The following is a 17982-nucleotide window of genomic DNA, read 5'->3' as shown; positions in this document are numbered from 1 at the left end:
CTGTATACTAATACATGTGACAATAATAAATCAAATCAAAAGAATCTTCTATGTTTCAATAAGATCGCATCTTATTCCTCTTAACTCTGATGAGTTTTCCTCCTAAGGCAAATCATCAGCCCAGAAATCAGTGAACCTTCTGTGAACTGTTTCCAATGCAAGTATGTCCCTCCTGAAATAAGACGAACAGAAGTATACAGTATTCTAGGTGTAGTCTCACCCAGCACCCTGTATAGTTGTAACAAGGCTTCCCTATTTTTATACTCTAACCCCCTTGCAATAAAAGCCAACATTCCATTTGCCTTCCTAGTTAATTGCTGTACCTGCAAACTGACTTTTTGTGATTCATGTACAAGGACACCCAGATCCCTCTGTGCCTCAGCATTCCCTCGTCTCTCCATTCAAATAATATTGTTTTTCTCTACTTCCGGCCAAAGTGGATAACTTCACATTTTCCCACATTATATTCCATCTGCCAGTTTTCTGCCCACTCACTAAACCTATCTACATGTTAATGGCAGCATGGGGTAGCACAACTGATTAGCCTGTGGCTTCACAGCGCCAGGCTCCCAGGTTCGATTCCCTGCTGGGTCACTGTCTGTGCGGAGTCTGCACATTCTCCCCGTGTCTGCGTGGGTTTCCTCCGGGTGCTCCGGTTTCCTCCCACAGACAAATGTGTGCAAGTTAGGTGGATTGGCCATGCTAAATGCCCCTTAGTGACCAAAACGTTAGGAGGGGTTATTGGGTTACAGGGATAGGGTGGAAGTGAGGGCTTAAGTGGGTCGGTGCAGACTCGATGGGTCGAATGGCCTCCTTCTGCAATGTATGTTCTATGTACATCCTTTTGCAGACTCTTTGTACCCTTCTACCTATCTATGCATCTTCAGTAAATTAGTTAAAATACTGTTTGTCCCTTCTTCCAGATTGAGTTGAGTTTAGGTGTGTCTGAATGAGGCTGTGCTTCTTTTGCAGTTGTCAAATTGGAATACAGCTTATGGTACAGTTTCTAGGTTGCGATCGAGGCCTACATATTCATTTAAACATACATCTTTACATGGCACAGTGTCTGTCTTCACTGAGTCGTAGATATGCCAGCAGTTACTGCTTCTTCACACAGGTCGAATGTGCCTATTGTCTGGCCAGGAGGATGGTGGCAATGCTCTTGCATACTTCAAAGTGAACTTGCTACTAACCACATCATGCAGAAGTAACTCATTGTTGTGCAACAAGTGAGGTCTCAAATCCATGTCTGTCACTTATCCAATGACCAACTATCGATTTGGCTCCTTACGAGCAAGACCAAGATTCCTGCAAAGGACGCCGACTGACAGAAGATTGAAACTAAGAGTGAGACCTACCGGCTGCGTTACAGGTGGCACAATGGTTAGCATTGCTGCCTCACAGCTCCAGATACACGGATTCAATTCTGGCATCGGATGACTGCGGGAGTTTGCACTTTCTCCCCGTGTCTGCGTGGGTTTCCTCCGGATGCTCTGGTTACCTCCCACAGTCTAAAGATGTGCAGGTTGGGTGGATTAGTCATGTTAAATTGCCCCTTCATGTCCAAAAGGTTAGACTGGATTACGGGGATAGGGTGGATTTGTAGGTTTAAATCGGGTGCATTTTCCAAGGGCTGGTGCAGACTCGATGGGCCGAATGGCCTCCAGTACTGTAAATTCAATGTTATGCCCGAAAGGCGACACATCGAGTAGATGTGGGTGATCCCTCTTCCGGGATCTACCTAGCTCGCCACACGTTGCCAGATCTAACACGATCTCGCGAGACGGGGGGGGGTCGAGAGCCATTTACAAATGGCATCCCAATCTCATCTTGCACTGAGGAGATCTGGCGAGTGGAGCTCCTCTGCAGGAAACAAGACAAAGTTGTGCCTCGGCCACCAATCTACCCGATGGCGTGGTGTTCCTCAGTGTTCCGAGCACCAGGAAACATCCAGCTAATCCCACTACAGGATTCTGTTCCCATTCCCGTAGATCGCATGCTGAATCAAAGTCCATGTGACACACTGGGTTTGCAGAACTCCAGGAAGATGTTGATGATAGATGGTCATTGAAGCCTAAGATACTTCTCACTTGATTGCAAATAACCTGAAAACCAATATCTTGTCAGAAAGGATTGTTTTACCTGGACAAGCTGTGGACGCTTGCCAGTGCTGGTAAGCTGCGTCATTGTAACCAGGTCACCTCCACTGGATTACCTGTATGCATTTGGGTGTCCTTGGCCATTTAACAGCTTGCTCGGTTATGTTGACTTGAAGATAACTTAGCAAGTGCGGTGTTTCTATGAGGAGCTCAGCTATACACTTTTTATGTGGATTTCTCAGTAATTCTGCTAGAATCTTTAATGGAATGCCCAGATGGGACAATTACCATCTGACCCCCAAAAAATGGTCTTCTTTGACTGAGGTACTAATACGGTTTCTGATCTCTGTTTTCATTTCCAAATCTTTCAGAGCGAAGCATCAAGTTGAATATCTTGGGTTGAAAGAAAATATCCGAGTCCGACGAGCAGGCTTTGCTTACAGGAGAGCGTTCCCAAAATTCATACAAAGGTACCTTCCTCATTTCAGCCGCTCTTGGTGGCAGTTAAGGGGAAATTTTCCCAACAATGTCGCTCTTTCAGAGATAAGGAAAAATTAATTGGGATTTTCTTCAGCATCTTTAGCATTGTTATTAAGGTCGCCAGCTGCAATGAGTGTTTTCATAGGGCAATGAGTCTGATTAGAAATCCCTGTAATATATTGTGAAATTCCATGGAGCCCCGACCCACACCCCTCACCTTCCTTCCCACCATGTAATGTAAGAAGGAAAATAAAATACAATTAACCAAATAAATACAAATATAATAGTGGGATTTTCCGTTGCGCCGGTAGCGTACCTATGCTCGCAGGTCTGATTAGCAAGTTTGCAGATGATACTAAGATTGGTGGAGTTGCAGATAGCGAGGAGGACCGTCAGAGAATACAGCAAAATATAGATAGATTGGAGAGTTGGGCAGAGAAATGGCAGATGGAGTTCAATCCAGGCAAATGCGAGGTGATGCATTTTGGAAGATCAAATTCAAGAGCGGACTATATGGTCAATGGAAGGGTCTTGGGGAAAATTGATGTGCAGAGAGATCTGGCAGTTCAGGTCCATTGTACCCTGAAGGTGGCAACGCAGGTCGATAAAGTGGTCAAGAAGGCATACAGCATGCTTGCCTTCATCGGACGGGGTATTGAGTACAAGAGTTGGCAGGTCATGTTACAGTTGTATAGGACTTTGGTTCGGCCACATTTGGAATACTGCGTGCAGTTCTGGTTGCCACATTACCAGAAGGATGTGGATGCCTTGGAGAGGGTGCAGAGGAGGTTCACCAGGATGTTGCCTGGTATGGAGGGTGCCAGCTATGAAGAAAGGTTGAGTAGATTAGGATTGTTTTCGTTGGAAAGACGAAGGTTGAGGGGGGACCTGATTGAGGTCTACAAAATTATGAGAGGTATGGACAGGGTGGATAGCAACAAGCTTTTCCCAAGAGTGGGGGTGTCAGTTACAAGGGGTCACGATTTCAAGGTGAGAGGGGGAAAGTTTAAGGGAGATGTGCGTGGAAAGTTTTTTACGCAGAGGGTGGTGGGTGCCTGGAACGCTTTACCAGCGGAGGTGGTAGAGGCGGGCACTTTAGCATCATTTAAGAAGCATCTAGACAGGTATATGAATGGGCGGGAACAGAGGGAAGTAGACCTTGGAAAATAGGAGACAGGTTTAGATAAAGGATCTGGATCGGCGCAGGCTGGGAGGGCCGAAGGGCTTGTTCCTGTGCTATAATTTTCTTTGTTCTTTGTTTCCCGGCGGCATGGAGTGGCCACAATGGAAAATCCCATTGGCAGGTGACGGGAACAGAGAATCTCGTTGCCAGCGAGGTCGCAGCCAGGAAACACGCTGGCAGACCAGAGAACCCTGCCCAACATTTTTGAATGTTTACTTTTCATTGTGTAGGTTTTCCTGCTGGATAGTTAGATTATATATGTTGTACTGGTGCCTTTATAAATTGACTTTTATGTCAGTTTACAATACCTCCCTTTAAGGGTCCCACAGGAAGTTGTATTCAGGTCAATGAGACTGAGCTCAGCCAGAGATGGAAAGTTGGTGCAGAGTTTGGGACGATTCAGTGTTGGTGCAGAGTTTGGGAAGTTTCAAAGTTGGTGCAGAGTTTGGGGTGTTTGAAAGTTGGTGCAGAGTTTGGGATGTTTCAAAGTTGGTGCAGAGTTTGGGATATTTGAAAGTTGGTGCAGAGTTTGGGGTGTTTGAAAGTTGTTGCAGAGTTTGGGATGTTTGAATGTTGGTGCAGAGTTTGGGGTGTTTGAAAGTTGTTGCAGAGTTTGGGATGTTTGAATGTTGGTGCAACGTTTGGGATGTTTGAATGTTGGTGCAGAGTTTGGGGTGTTTGAAATTTGGTGCAGAGTTTGGGATGTTTGAAAGTTGGTGCAGAGTTTGGGATGTTTGAAAGTTGGTGCAGAGTTTGGGGTGTGTGGTGAATTATACTGCATTGTAATTCACACTGTATTGCATTGCGTTGTATTGTGTCCTTGTGGGCCCCATAGGGGGAGATGAGGAGTTTGTACTGGGCTCCACCCTTGGTTCCGCCCATGGCTCCTCCCACTAACCGGAAGTATAAAGTGCTGCAGCCGTAAGCCTGCTCTCAGTTCCTCTGGTCGCAGGCCGGCTTAGTTGTAAGACTATTGAAACCACAGTTTACTTCCAATCGTGTGTCTAGTGAATTGATGGTCACATCAATTTAATAGTCTAAGAAAACTTGAAGAAAACTACTATGGAATCAGCCCTCAAACCTGACCGACTAGAACTCGACCCGCAGGCTGCAGAAGCGAAGGGAATCTTTCTACACTGGCTCCGACGTTTCAAGGCCTACCTGGCTGAAACAAGCACTTCCGAGACTACAGAGGAGCAGAAACTCAGCCTACTGCACGCAAGGGTGAGCCATCGTATCTCTACGCAACTTAATTGTACCACCTCATATACTGAGGCCCTGGCCATGCTAGATCGAATGTACGTGCGACCCATCAACGAGGTCTACGCGCGGCACATTATCACAACCCGCCGCCAGCGCCCCGCGGAGTCGCTGGAAGACTTTCTGCGCGATTTAAAAGCCCTAGCTCGGGACTGCAATTCAGAATGTAACAGCCGCCCAGCGTATGGAACTCGCTGTCCGTGATGTATACGTTGCAGGGCTCAGGTCCAACTATGTGCGCTAGCAATTGCTTGATAAAGGGGCCAAGAACTTGGAGGACACTGTAGAGTTAGCAACAACTATGGAGGTCTTGTTCCGCAGTTTGAACTCATTCCCCGCAGACCAGGCGACCCCATTGTGGGCCCCCGACCAGCGACTGCCCCAGGCTGCGCCGCACGGCCACCCACTCACTATGCAGCACCAGCGTGCCATTTTTGTGGACAGCCCCAACACCCATGGCAGCACTGCCCGGCCCGCAACGCGACCGGCAGCAGCTGCGGTCGCAAACGACACTATGCCCGAGTATGCCTGGAAAAGTCGAAAACTCCAAACTCCCCCGCAGTCCAGAGCACTCGCCTCCCCAACTCACAGGCCCGCAGGCCCCGTAATGCTGCAGCATGTCTACCGACTCCGCCCCCACCCGACATGTGCGACTCATGGGGGCCGCCATCTTGGCAACCCTCCTCCACGCAGCCGGCCACGTGTGACTCATGGGGGCTGCCATCTTGGACGCCATTTCCTCGCCGCCCGACATGTGCGATCCACGGGGGTGGCCATCTTGGGCTCCGTCCTCTCCAGCCTCCGAATCTCATCTCGATGACTACAACCTCAGCGGACAGTCATCACGGGGCCACTCCAGCACAGCTGATCAAGCCACCGACTACCCGCAACTCAACGCAGTCATGTTGGACCAGTCGCGTCCGAAACACCTCCAGAACTCGATGATGTCCATTAAAATCAACGGGTCCAGGTCACCGTGCCTCTTCGACTCCGGGAGCACCAAGAGCTTCGTACATCCTGACCTGGTAAGACGCTGTTCGCTCCCTGTCTTCCCTGCACAGCAAACTATCTCCCTCGCCTCGGGCTCACACTCTATCCACATACAAGGGCGCACCGTCGCAACCCTAACAATTCAGGGCGCCAGCTACTCTAATTTCCAGCTGTACATACTCCCTGAACTCTGCGCCCCACTCTTACTTGGACTCGACTTCCAATGTAATCTCAAGAGCCTCACACTCAGCTTCGGCGGACCCCTACCTCCACTCACTATCTGCAGTCTAGGGATGCTAAAAATCGACTCCCCCCCCCCCCCCCCCTCCACTCTTTGCCAACCTCACTCCGAACTGCAAACCCGTAGCCACTCGTAGCAGGCGGCATAGCCTGCAGGACAGGGTCTTTATTAGAACCAAGGTCGAGCGGCTCCTACGTGAGGGAGTCATAGAGGCCAGTAACAGCCCCTGGAGAGCTCAGGTGGCGGTCGTCAAGACCGGGGAAAAGTTCCGAATGGTAGTGGACTATAGCCAAACCATTAACCGGTTCACGCTCCCCGATGCGTACCCCCTCCCCAGGATTGCAGACATGGTTAATCAGATTGCCCAGTACCGCATATTCTCCACGGTGGATCTGAAGTCTGCATACCACCAGCTCCCAATCCACCCGGAGGACCGCCACTACATGTTCGGCAGTTCGAGGCGTTCGAGGCAGATGGCCGCCTCTTCCATTTCCTCCGGGTCCCCTTTTGCGTCATGAATGGGGTCTCGGTGTTCAAACGAGCAATGGACCGAATGGTGGAGCAGTACAGGCTGCGGGCCACGTTTCTGTACTTGGATAACGTCACCATCTGCGGCCATGATCAGCAGGACCACTACGCCAACCTCCACCGATTTCTCCAAACTGCCCAGAAACTTAATCTCACTTATAATACGGAGAAATGCTTTTTCCGCACGACCAGACTAGCCATCCTCGGCTATGTCATGGAAAACGGAGTCCTGGGCACCGACCCGGACCGTATGCGTCCCCTCTTACAACTCCCTCTCCCTCATTGTCCCAGGGCCCTCAAGAGGTGCCTGGGATTTTTCTCTTATTATGCCCAGTGGGTCCCTCAGTATGCGGACAAAGCCTGCCCACTATTTAAGGCCACACTCTTTCCTCTGTCAGCTGAGGCCCGCCAGGCCTTCAACTGCATCAAGGAGGACATCGCCAAAGCTGCCATGCGAGCGGTGGATGAATTTGTTCCCTTTCAGGTGGAAACAATGCCTCAGCGGTCGCTCTCGCCGCCACTCTGAACCAGGCAGAGAGACCAGTCGCCTTCTTTTCCCGAACCTTCTCCGCTTCGGAACTTCGACACTCCTCGGTCGAAAAAGAAGCCCAAGCCATTATGGAAGCCATACGGCACTGGAGGCACTACCTCGCAGGTAGGAGGTTTACCCTCATCACCGACCAAATATCGGTTCACTTCATGTTTGCCAAGTCGCAAAGGGGCAAAATTAAAAATGATAAAATCCTGCGGTGGAGGATCGAACTCTCCACCTACAATTACGATATTATGTATCGACCGGGGAAGCTCAACGAGCCTCCAGATGCCCTGTCCCGCGGCACATGCGCCAGCGATTTCAAAGGGCCACTCCCCTCGACCAATCGAAATGTGTACTTTCTGAACGTCATCGATGAGTTCTCCCGCTTCCCGTTTGCCATCCCGTGCCCCAATATGACCTCCCACACTGTCATCAGAGCCCTGCACAGTGTCTTCACCCTGTTCGGTTTCCCCAGCTACGTCCACAGTGACAGGGGTTCGTCCTTCATGAGCGACGAGCTGCGTCAGTACCTGCTCGACAAGGGCATCACCTCAAGCAGTACTACCAGCTACAACCCGAGGGGGAATGGGCAGGTGGAGAGGGAGAACGCGACGGTCTGGAAGACCGCCCTACTGACCCTCCGGTCCAGGAATCTCCCGACCTCCCATTGGCAGGAGGTCCTCCCCGATGCGCTCCATGCAATTAGGTCCATCCTGTGCACCGCCACCAACCAGACCCCTCGCGAATGACTATTTGTTTTCTCTAAGGGCACTACCACGGGGGTTTCGCTCCCATCTTGGTTGAGGACACCGGGCCCGGTTCTCCTCCGGAAGCACGTCCGGGCACACAAAACAGACCCGCTATAGAGAGAGTGCTACTACTCCATTCGAACCCCCAATACGCCTTCATTGAATACCCCAACGGCCGACAGGACACCGTTTCCCTCCGGGACCTGGCGCCTGCAGGATCCAACTCCACCACCACCACCGCAGAGGTACCCCTCACACTAAACCCCACCCAACCCCCCACGCCCTGCGCCCCCATGCCTATAGGTTCCCTGCCCATGCTCCACGCCCCCGCGCCTATAGGTTTCTTGCGTCGCCCGTCGCACCGTTCAGGTATGAAGCTCGGACCAAATCACCCCCGGAGTCCACCCTCATACCCACACCGACCGTCACCACCCAGCCACCCGAAGAGGCTGCAACCCTGGTGTTCCACCGATCCCAAAGGACGACTCAGCCGCCGGACCGACTCAATTTGTAGACCCGTCACCCCCGCGGGACTTGATTTTTTACAGGGGGTGAATGTGGTGAATTATACTGCATTGTAATTCACACTGTATTGCCTTGCATTGTATTGTGTCCTTGTGGGCTCTGTATGTGAGCCGTTGTGCGGCTCTGCCCAGAGGGGGAGATGAGGAGTTTGTATTGGGCTCCACCCTTGGCTCTGCCCATGGCTCCTCCCACTAACCGGAAGTATAAAGTGCTGCAGCCGTAAGCCTGCTCTCAGTTCCTCTGGTCGCAGGCTGGCTTAGTTGTTAGACTATTAAAACCACAGTTTACTTCCAATCGAGCGTCTAGTGAATTGATGGTCACATCAGGGTGTTTGAAAGTTGGTGCAAAGTTTGGGGCGTTTGAAGGTTGGTGCAGAATTTGGGCTGTTTGAATGTTGGTGCAGAGATTGGGGTGTTTGAAAGTTGCTGTAGATTTAGGGGTGTTTGAAAGTTGGTGGAGAGTTTAAGACGTTTGAAAGTTTGTCAGGGAGGAACTGTGGAGCTCAGTGAAGGGAATGGATTGGGTGGTTGAGTTCCAGAGGCTGAAAGTAGGGACGCACAAAGGGGTTAACATCTTGAAGGGGAGGGGTTGCTCCAGATGGGCACAGAGCCCACCACTACCCCTGTGTTGGGAATGTAGCTGAAGGCCACACTACTTCCTCCTTCACCTCCTTGCTAAATTATTACAGCAGTCCTGAAAAGAGGCCTTTAAGTGGCCTTTACTTAGTAACCTGAGGACCTCTATAAGTCTAAGGGCGAGAGAGTTGTCTGACATCTTGCCTGCCCACCCAGAGGGACAACTTGGGGTTACCTTTGAATAAATTGGTGGGCAAGAGGGGGAGTGTGTAAAATTCCCCCAGTTGTTACAGCTCAGTGCTTAAACTTTGGGCGAGGAGGCAGCACGGTGGCACAATGGTTAGCACTGCTGTCTCACAGCGCCGAGCACCCGGGTTTGATCCCGGCCACGGGTCATTGTCCGTGTGGAGGTTGCACATTCTCCCGTGTCTGTGTGGGATTCTCTCCCATAACCCAAACATGTGCAGGGTAGGTGAATTGGCGACTCTAAATTGTCCCTTAATTTAAAAAAAACACTTTGGGAGAGGGTGAGGCCTTCTTAACAAAAGCGTTAAGAGACAAAACAAAGCTTTCAATGAATACGTTTCATAACTTTGTGAAATATGTTATTTTAGTTCTTCCTTTTGATTAACCACTTAAACATTGGGGATCTGATCGTGTTCGCTTAGCACAAATTCATTGATGCAAATGATGAATGTGGTGCTACCTGACGGAGAAAATTGATGTAAACCTAAAGTCCGCCACTCAAACAAATTCATCCTCCAAGACGTTTGAGTTGCTGAGAACAAATGATAGATTAACACCAACCTGTGGCCAGCGTCAGTAACTGCACAGTGTGAAGAACAAGTGATATTCCCATTTCAAGTGTGAACCTAGGCGCTGGATTTCACAGTGGTCTCTCGGTGGGCTGAGGTGGCATGGAAGAGGGCGTCCATGACCCAAAAGCGGTCACAGCTATCCATTCAACGGCACCTGGTGTGGGTTGATGGCATTGTTACACAGGAAATCCTAGTTTGGAGGAGAAAATAGAAAAGAGGACCATTCAGTACATTTATAATCTTTATAAGTATCACAAGTAGGCTTACGTTAACACTGCAATGAAGTTATTGTGAAAATCCCCTCGTCGCCACAATCCAGCGCCTGTTCGGGTACACAGAGGGAGAATTCAGAACGTCCAATTCACCGAACAAGCACATCTTTCGGGACTTGTGGAAGGAAACCGGAGCACCCGGAGAAAATCCACACAGACACGGGGAGAACGTGCAGACTCCGCACAGACAGTGACCCAAGCCGGAATTGAACCTGGGACCCTGGTGCTGTGAAGCAACAGCTCTAACCACTATGTTACCCGTGCCACGGGTGTACCTGTACATCCTACCAGTATGGAAGGATGTACAGGTACATCCTGATGACAGGTGGAAAGAGGGAGGTAGTTTCCCGGTCAGCCATTTTGTAAAATGGCGTGACTCAGTCCCAGCGTTCTTCTCGCGTGCCAAGCAAAAAATGGAGTGGGTCAAGTAAAATCTCGATTGATCGCCTCGTTAACAAGTTACATTGCTTGTTAATTGGTTGTTTCAAAATGGAAGGCGGGCTGCAGATTCACTTGTGCGCCTTCCATGTTATCCCATTCTGGCATGATGACACTAGGTTGGAGGCTTGATGTCATCACAGTGAGTTATTTGTCAGAGCATGAGGAGTGCGGCCAATTTGGCTATGCCAAATCCAGGCCTCGGAATTTATAGTTGAACAGGTTGACATAGAAATGTGCCAAAAACAAATTACAATCGAAAGCAAGATCAAGGACGATGTTTTTCATAGATACAGATATATGCAGAGCATCTTCCCAGTGGGCTAAAATGTATCCTGTCTGTGATTTGTCCTCATTTATAGGTATGCCATCCTTACACCAGAGACCTGGCCACGTTGGCGTGGTGATGAGCGGCAAGGAGCTCAGCATCTGCTTCGTTCTGTCAACATGGACGCTGACCAGTATCAGATGGGGAAAACCAAAGTATTTATCAAGAATCCAGAATCGGTAAGTTACTGCTGTGGACTGAGTTTATTTTTTTTTAATTATTAGTGAGAATTTGCCATCCGAAACCCGGTTTATTTATGAAACTTCATAAGTTGATGTTGATGACTCAGTGGTTAGCCGACTGCATGATTTATTATTTCTCCATACAGACTAGGAAGGCTGCATTGCTGAGGTGTTAGCCAACAGGCCATTATGGCGATGGCTATTATGACATTTTTAATGGTGAATGTGCGATTTGATTATGAATGCTTTTGAGTATTGTGCGATGTCAATCTTTGTTTTAACAATTTATTTCTGCCTGTTCTGACAATGGTTTTTGATTCAAAAAACTGTTTGTTGAGGAAGAATGGGTCTGAACCAGCCTGTACCTTAAAACAGGCTTATTTACAAGGCAGCAAAGTAAAGTCACAGACTCTCCCAGTTCCTCCCAGACACCCAGAGGGAACTGGTTGACATATTCTTACAATGATTCCATACTTCCTACCTGGAATACTGTGAACAGCTTTGCTCCACTTATCTAAGGAAAGATATACTGGCATTGAATGAGGCAGTCCAGAGAAGGTTCACTAGGGTGATCCCAGGGAAAGAAGGATTTCCTTATGAGGAGAGGTTAAGTAGTTTGGGCCTGTACTCATTGGAGTTCAGAAGATTGAGCAGCGACCTTATTGATACATACAAGATTTTCAGTGGGCTTGGCAGGGTCGATGCTGAAGAGGTTGTTTCCCCCTGTGGGAGGATCCAGGACCAGGGGGCATAATCTCAGGGCAAGAAGTTGCCCATTTAAGACAGAAATTAGAAGGAATTTCTTCTCACAGAGGTTAGTGAATCTTGGAATTCTTTACCACAGAGAACTGTAGATGTTGGGTCGTTAAGTATGTTCAAGGGTGAGATAGATTTTTAATCAATAGGGGTTATGGGGATCAGGTGGGAAAGTGGAGTTGATGATTATCGTATCAGGTCAGTCATGATCTCATTGAATGGAGAAACAAACCCGATGGATTGAATAGCCTCCTTCTGCTTCAACAGCTTATGGTCTTATAATTGGGGACAGCTGCGCCTCATTACCAACAGAAAGCATGTATTCTGTTGCAACACAACTTCAACATTAATAATGCTTTCCTTCACTCATTTAAGTTTTTAAGCATCCAATATTTTGAAATCCCAGCTTTTCCTTTTGGAAGAAATGCGAGAACGGAAGTTTGATAAATTTGCAAGAATCATTCAAAAAGCATGGAGGAAGTATATCGCACGAAGAAAGTATGAACAGATGAGAGAAGAAGGTAAAACATTAACGTCATTATAACGAATCTGTAAGTGAGCTATATACAGGTGAGGAATCTTGCCTAATGTTGATGATTGGGTCCAATTAAATCAAGCTTAAAACAGTTCTAAGTTTATCAATACATGCGTAAGATTTGAATAATTTGCCCGGATCTTCAGCGATCTGAACCGCTGGGGCTACGTAAAAAATTGTTTTCTTCATTCAATGTGGAGACGAGAGGAGCAGGACTGCACGTACCTCTACTTTAATGCTATGAGCCCCTCTTGGCCTGCACCCAGCCTCTCCCAGTTTCCTCCCCAGCCCATTCTGGAATTTACAAAGGAACTGCGACCGTGGTGTTAGAAAGAAACCTCTGTATTCATCTCCTCTTAATTCCCATTCAACCCTGAAAATAAGATAACTTGTTTAACTTCCTTCCTGCTCATAGTGTCTGGGAATACAAATTGTATGAATAAACTAGAGAGACATTATCAATATTAACTCCGGCATAACCCTTCAAATAAGGCGACAGATGTTTTACCTCAGGCGAGTGTGATATCTCATCAAAACAATGGAAATGAGGGGATTGTGGTAATGTCACTGGACTAGTGATCCAGTGACCTAGGCTCATTCTCTGGGAAAGTGGTCACAAATCCCACCATGGCAACTGGTGAAGGTTAGATTCCATTTTTTTAAAATCTGGAATTTGAAGCTAGCCTCAATAATGATGATCGATTGTCGTAAAAACCCATCGTGTTCCCTGATGCTCATGAGGGAAGGAGACCTTCTGTGTGTTTACCTGGTCTGGCCGACATGGGACTACATGCCCACAGCAATTTGATTTACTCTTAACTACCCTCTGAAAAGACCCAGAAGCCACTCAGTTCAATGGGGTTCTTAGAGATGGGCAATAAATGTTGGCTTCGCCAGAGATGCCTGCATCATATGAATGAGTACATTTTTTTAAATTAGCCATAGAGCATAGAACATACAGTGCAGAAGGAGGCCATTCAGCCCATCAAGTCTGCACTAACCCACTTAAGCCCTCACTGCACCCTATCCCCGTAACCCAATAACCCCTCCTAACCTTTTTGGTCACTAAGGGCAATTTATCATGGCCAATCCACCTAACCTGCACGTCTTTGGACTGTGGGAGGAAACTTCAGCACCCAGAGGAAACGCTGTGAAGTCACAGTGCTATCCACTTGTACTACCATGCTGCTACATCTGAGTATTTTACAAAAATCCAAACATCCATCTATTGTTAATCTCCACCCAGCTTCCAAGTTGAACATTCCTTCACCGTTCTCTTTTTCTTTTGCAAAATGTCACGCGTCACATTGTTCTGCATTAAACTGCTTCTGCTCCCTCTACCAACCAATTTCTGACCTTTTGCTATAAGTCCTAATTTGGGTTGTTACTCCAGCCTCCAGCATACTTTACAACTTCAAAGAGCGAAGAAGGAACAGCATTAACCGAAACTTTGTTGGTGACTATCTTGGCATTGAAGACCGGCCAGAGCTACGACAGTTTCTTGGGAAGCGGGAGAGGACAGATTTTGCAGATTCTGTCACTAAATTTGACAGAAGATTTAAGGTGAGGGTTGACAATCGTATGTTTAACGAATGGAAAGGAGACAGGTCGATGTTCCTTTTTTCTTTTTTGTACAAAATTCATTTGTTCCAATTAAGGGGCAGTTTAGTGTGGCCAATCCACCTACCCTGCACATCTTTGTGTTGAGGGGGCGAAACCCCCACAAACACATGAGAATGTGAAAACTCCACACGGACAGTGACCTAGAGCCGGGATCAAACCTGGGACCCCAGCATCGTGAGGCAGCAGTGCTAACCAGCGTGCCACTGTGCTGCCCGTTCCATTTTTCTTTTGCTTTGTCTTTTTCTCTGTTTTCACTCGCTTCTCTCCATCCTTCCACACTGAGTGACCTCTGTGGGAGGCACCCAAAAATAATAACCATGCCATTGCCAAAGTATGATTCAGAAAACTGGGGCTGCATTCTCCGCCCCACTGCACCACATTTCTGCCTCAACCCGCCGGTGGGATTCTCCGTTACGCCGACCAGTCAATGGGGTTTCCCATTGTGGGGCAGCCTCATGCCGTCGGGAAACCCCCCGGGTTCCGGCAAAACGGAACATCCCGTCGGCGGAGAATTCCGCCTATGGTTTATGATCGTAAAAATATTACCGTTGATTATTTATTGGTGGGTGTAAATTTGGATTAGAATGTGAAAAAGGACGAGAATAAAAATATAGTTTTTTAAAAGGATAGTAAAAATATCAAGATTTAGCGAACATTGCCATGGAATCTCATTCAGACTTAGATTTGATTTTGATAACTGATTGTTAGTCCAACTGTATATAAAGAGTCATATGATTGTCTGGACTGGGTTATCTAAAAGAATATCTCCAATGTCACAATAGTTTACGACATCAGGTCATCTCCTAGATACAGCACTATCATGCAATATTGAGATTATATATATCAGGGCAGATATTTTTCTGTTTGGTGTACAGTGAATGCTGAAAGGAGAGGGAAAAGCAACATAGAGCAATTATGCTCAGTCTTCACCTCCTTTACATCACCACCAATACCCTGGGGGGTTCATCATTTTCCTGAAACTGAAACGGGCCAACCATTTAAATGCTGTGGCTACAGAGCAGATCAGAGGCTAGGAATTGCGCAATGGGTAACTCACTTCCTGTCCCAAGGCCTGTCCACCAGATACAAGGCACAGGTCATGTGTATGATGAAATACTCTCCATTTGTCTGAGTGCAGTTCCATCAACGCTCAAGAAGCTCGACACCAATCAAAACAAAGCAGCCTGCTTGATCCGCATCCCGTCCACCACCTTAAACATTGACAAAAGTGTATGGTATCTTCAAAATGCAAAGCAACTTGCTGCCGTTCGTTCAACAGTAGCTTCCAAACCCACAATGCCGACCACCTAAAAGGACAAGGTGGCTCAAGAAGGCAGCTCACCACCTTCTCAAAGTAATTAGGGACGAACAATAAATGTTGGCCTGGCCAGCAATGCTCACATCCCAAGAACAGATGCTTTGTAGAGCAAGAGTAAAATGTTTACACCTTGAAGAGTATGCTGACCTACCTGCTGTAGGTCAGACATTTATTTGTCTGACCTACAGACAAATAAATGAGATGGAAGTCTTTTAATGGGCCTTCTGATCTTATTTTACTGTTCGTTCACCAAATGGGTTTCCATTTGAAGTAGGAGCCAGAAGAATCAGGGGCGCGATTCTCCCAGAGGGGGAGAAATCGTAAGGCTGGCGTCAAATCCGGGTGGGTTTGACGACAGCCCCCCCCCCTCCCCGACCGGGAACCGATTCTGGTCCCCGGTCGGGGCTAGCATGCCGCCGCCGTAAACTCCGGCATCGCGGGCTTAACGAATTTCGTTAAGCCCGCTTGCCAGAGTTTGCGCCGGCTGACGCGTCATATGACGTCAGCCGCGCATGCGCGGATTGGAAGACTCCAACCCGCGCATGCGCGGATGACGTCATCGCGCATTTGTGCGAAACCCGCGCATGCGCGGGCCGGGATGCCCCTCAGCCGCCCCGCGAAGTGATATAGCGGGGCGGCGGAGGGACAAAGAGTGCGCGGGCATCGGACCCGCTGCCCGCGATCGGTGCCCACCGATCGGTGCCCACCGATCGCGGGCCCATGGCACCCTTGGCACGGCCGTGGTACTGCCGTGCCAATCAGTGCCATGGTTTTAAAAGTCGGGACTTTACGGCCGTTTTTATGAACGGCCAGACCAGGTGTGTTTGCCGTTCGTAAAAACAGCCGTAAAGGGCTGGGAACTCGGCCCATCGGACAGCTGAGAATCGCTGCTGGCCGTAAAAAAACGGCGGCAGCGATTCGTATCGGGAGTCGGGCGTGGGGTGGGGGGAGAATAGCGGGAGGGCGTCGGACTAGCGTGGCCGTAAAATTTTACGAGCCACGCTATTCTCCGCACCGTCGTGAGTGCGGAGAATTGCGCCCCAGGGCTTTGGGGCTGGTTTAGCACAGTGGGCTAAACAGCTGGCTTGTGATGCAGAAAAAGGCGGCAGCGCGGGTTCAATTCCCGTACTGGCCTCCCCGAACAGATGCTGGAATGTGGCGACTAAGGGCTTTTCACAGTAACTTTATTGAAGCCTACTTGTGACACTAAGCGATTATTATTATTATTATTATTAGTTTGGCCTCAACGTCAATCCTGCTCAGATTGAAGGATCTGGGTGTGGCCTGGCTGCTACCTGCAGTGTAACGAAATTTACTTCTCTTGAGTTGGTAAGACAGGTGCTGAAGGTCGCCTGGATGCTGGTCTGGGAAAATAGTCAGTAGACACTGAGGGCGGAATTCTCCGCTCCCGGGAAAAATCGTGAAGGCCGTCGTGAACTCGGCCGAGTTTCACGACGGCCTCGGAGGCCGCTCCTCTCACCGTATTCACCCCCACCCGGGGGGCTAGGAGCGGCGCTCCATTATTCTTGGCCGCCGGGCCTTGACGCTTGAATGGCGCCGGGAATGATGCAACGGCGGAGCCTACGTGACGTCAGCCGCGCATGAGCAGGTTGGTCGGCTCCAACCCGCGCATGCGCGGCTGACGGCTCAAACCCGCGCATGCGCGGTGGCCGTCTTCCCCTCCGCTGCCCCGCAAGACGTAACGGGTTGATCTTGCGGGGCGGCGGAGGGGAAAGAGTGCGTCGCTTTGAGACACCAGCCCGACGATCGGTGCACGGCCGCGGTGCTCACTCCCCTCTCAGCCCCCCACAAGCTTCAAACGGGCCTTTGGCGCCCATGTTCATGACGGCAGCGACCAGGTGTGGTTGCTGCCGTCGTGAACCGGTCGAGAACGTCAGGCCGCTCGGCCCATCCGGAGAATCGGCGGTCGCCGTGAAAAACGGCGAGCGGCGATGCTTCCAAGCGGGGAGTGGGAGAATCGCGGGGGGCGCCAGGGGGATGTGAAATGAGTCGCCCGGCCCTCCCGCGATTCTCCCATCCGGTGTGGGGAGCGAAGAATCGCGCCCTGAATCTTATTCCTCATGCCTGCAGTGGCAAATAGATTTTTGTCCCCATTTACAGGCACAGGCCCTTGCCAAGGATCATGCCTGCACCTAATAATACACTGGCCTAATTGAAATGAAGTAACCATACAAATCTATCCAGATTTAGATGAGGTCAGTCACTCTACTTCACCTGCATCCAGATGTAGACAGTGAGGAAAATTGCAGATGTATAAAAGTGAATGAGATCTGGAAAATGTTATGACCGTCCCTATTTATACCACACAGGTCTTGGAAAGTGGACACATTGGCCAAACGTTTCCAACTGTTCCCATCAGTGGGATCTTCCAGTCCCGCTGACCGTGCACCCCCTCCCTGCCACTGCGTGTTCCCCAGTGGCGAAAGGTGCGACCAACAAGTACACCTTTTGGCAATGGCAGGACTGAAGATTGCGCTGCTGACCAATGGTAGGCCGCCGCAAAACATGCCCGGGGGGGGGTGTTGG

The 17982-nt window shown here is 49.3% G+C and overlaps 1 protein-coding gene across 1 annotated transcript in view; it reads left to right on the top strand.

The window, feature by feature from the left end:
• The window catches only part of myo1f (myosin IF), a 180548-nt gene that overhangs the window by 131827 nt on the left and 30739 nt on the right, over positions 1 to 17982 (top strand). Inside the window, exons 18-21 of the mRNA XM_038777186.1 lie at positions 2471 to 2569; positions 11056 to 11200; positions 12366 to 12480; positions 13888 to 14057. Of these exons, the coding sequence (XP_038633114.1) occupies positions 2471 to 2569; positions 11056 to 11200; positions 12366 to 12480; positions 13888 to 14057 (529 nt within the window). The remainder of the gene's footprint in view (positions 1 to 2470; positions 2570 to 11055; positions 11201 to 12365; positions 12481 to 13887; positions 14058 to 17982) is intronic.

Source organism: Scyliorhinus canicula, chromosome 18 (assembly GCF_902713615.1).
Source record: "Scyliorhinus canicula chromosome 18, sScyCan1.1, whole genome shotgun sequence".
In the NCBI taxonomy this organism is placed as follows: Eukaryota; Metazoa; Chordata; class Chondrichthyes; order Carcharhiniformes; family Scyliorhinidae; genus Scyliorhinus; species Scyliorhinus canicula.
The sequence above is the reverse complement of the archived record's forward strand: the minus strand, read 5'-3'. Positions and strand labels throughout refer to the sequence as shown.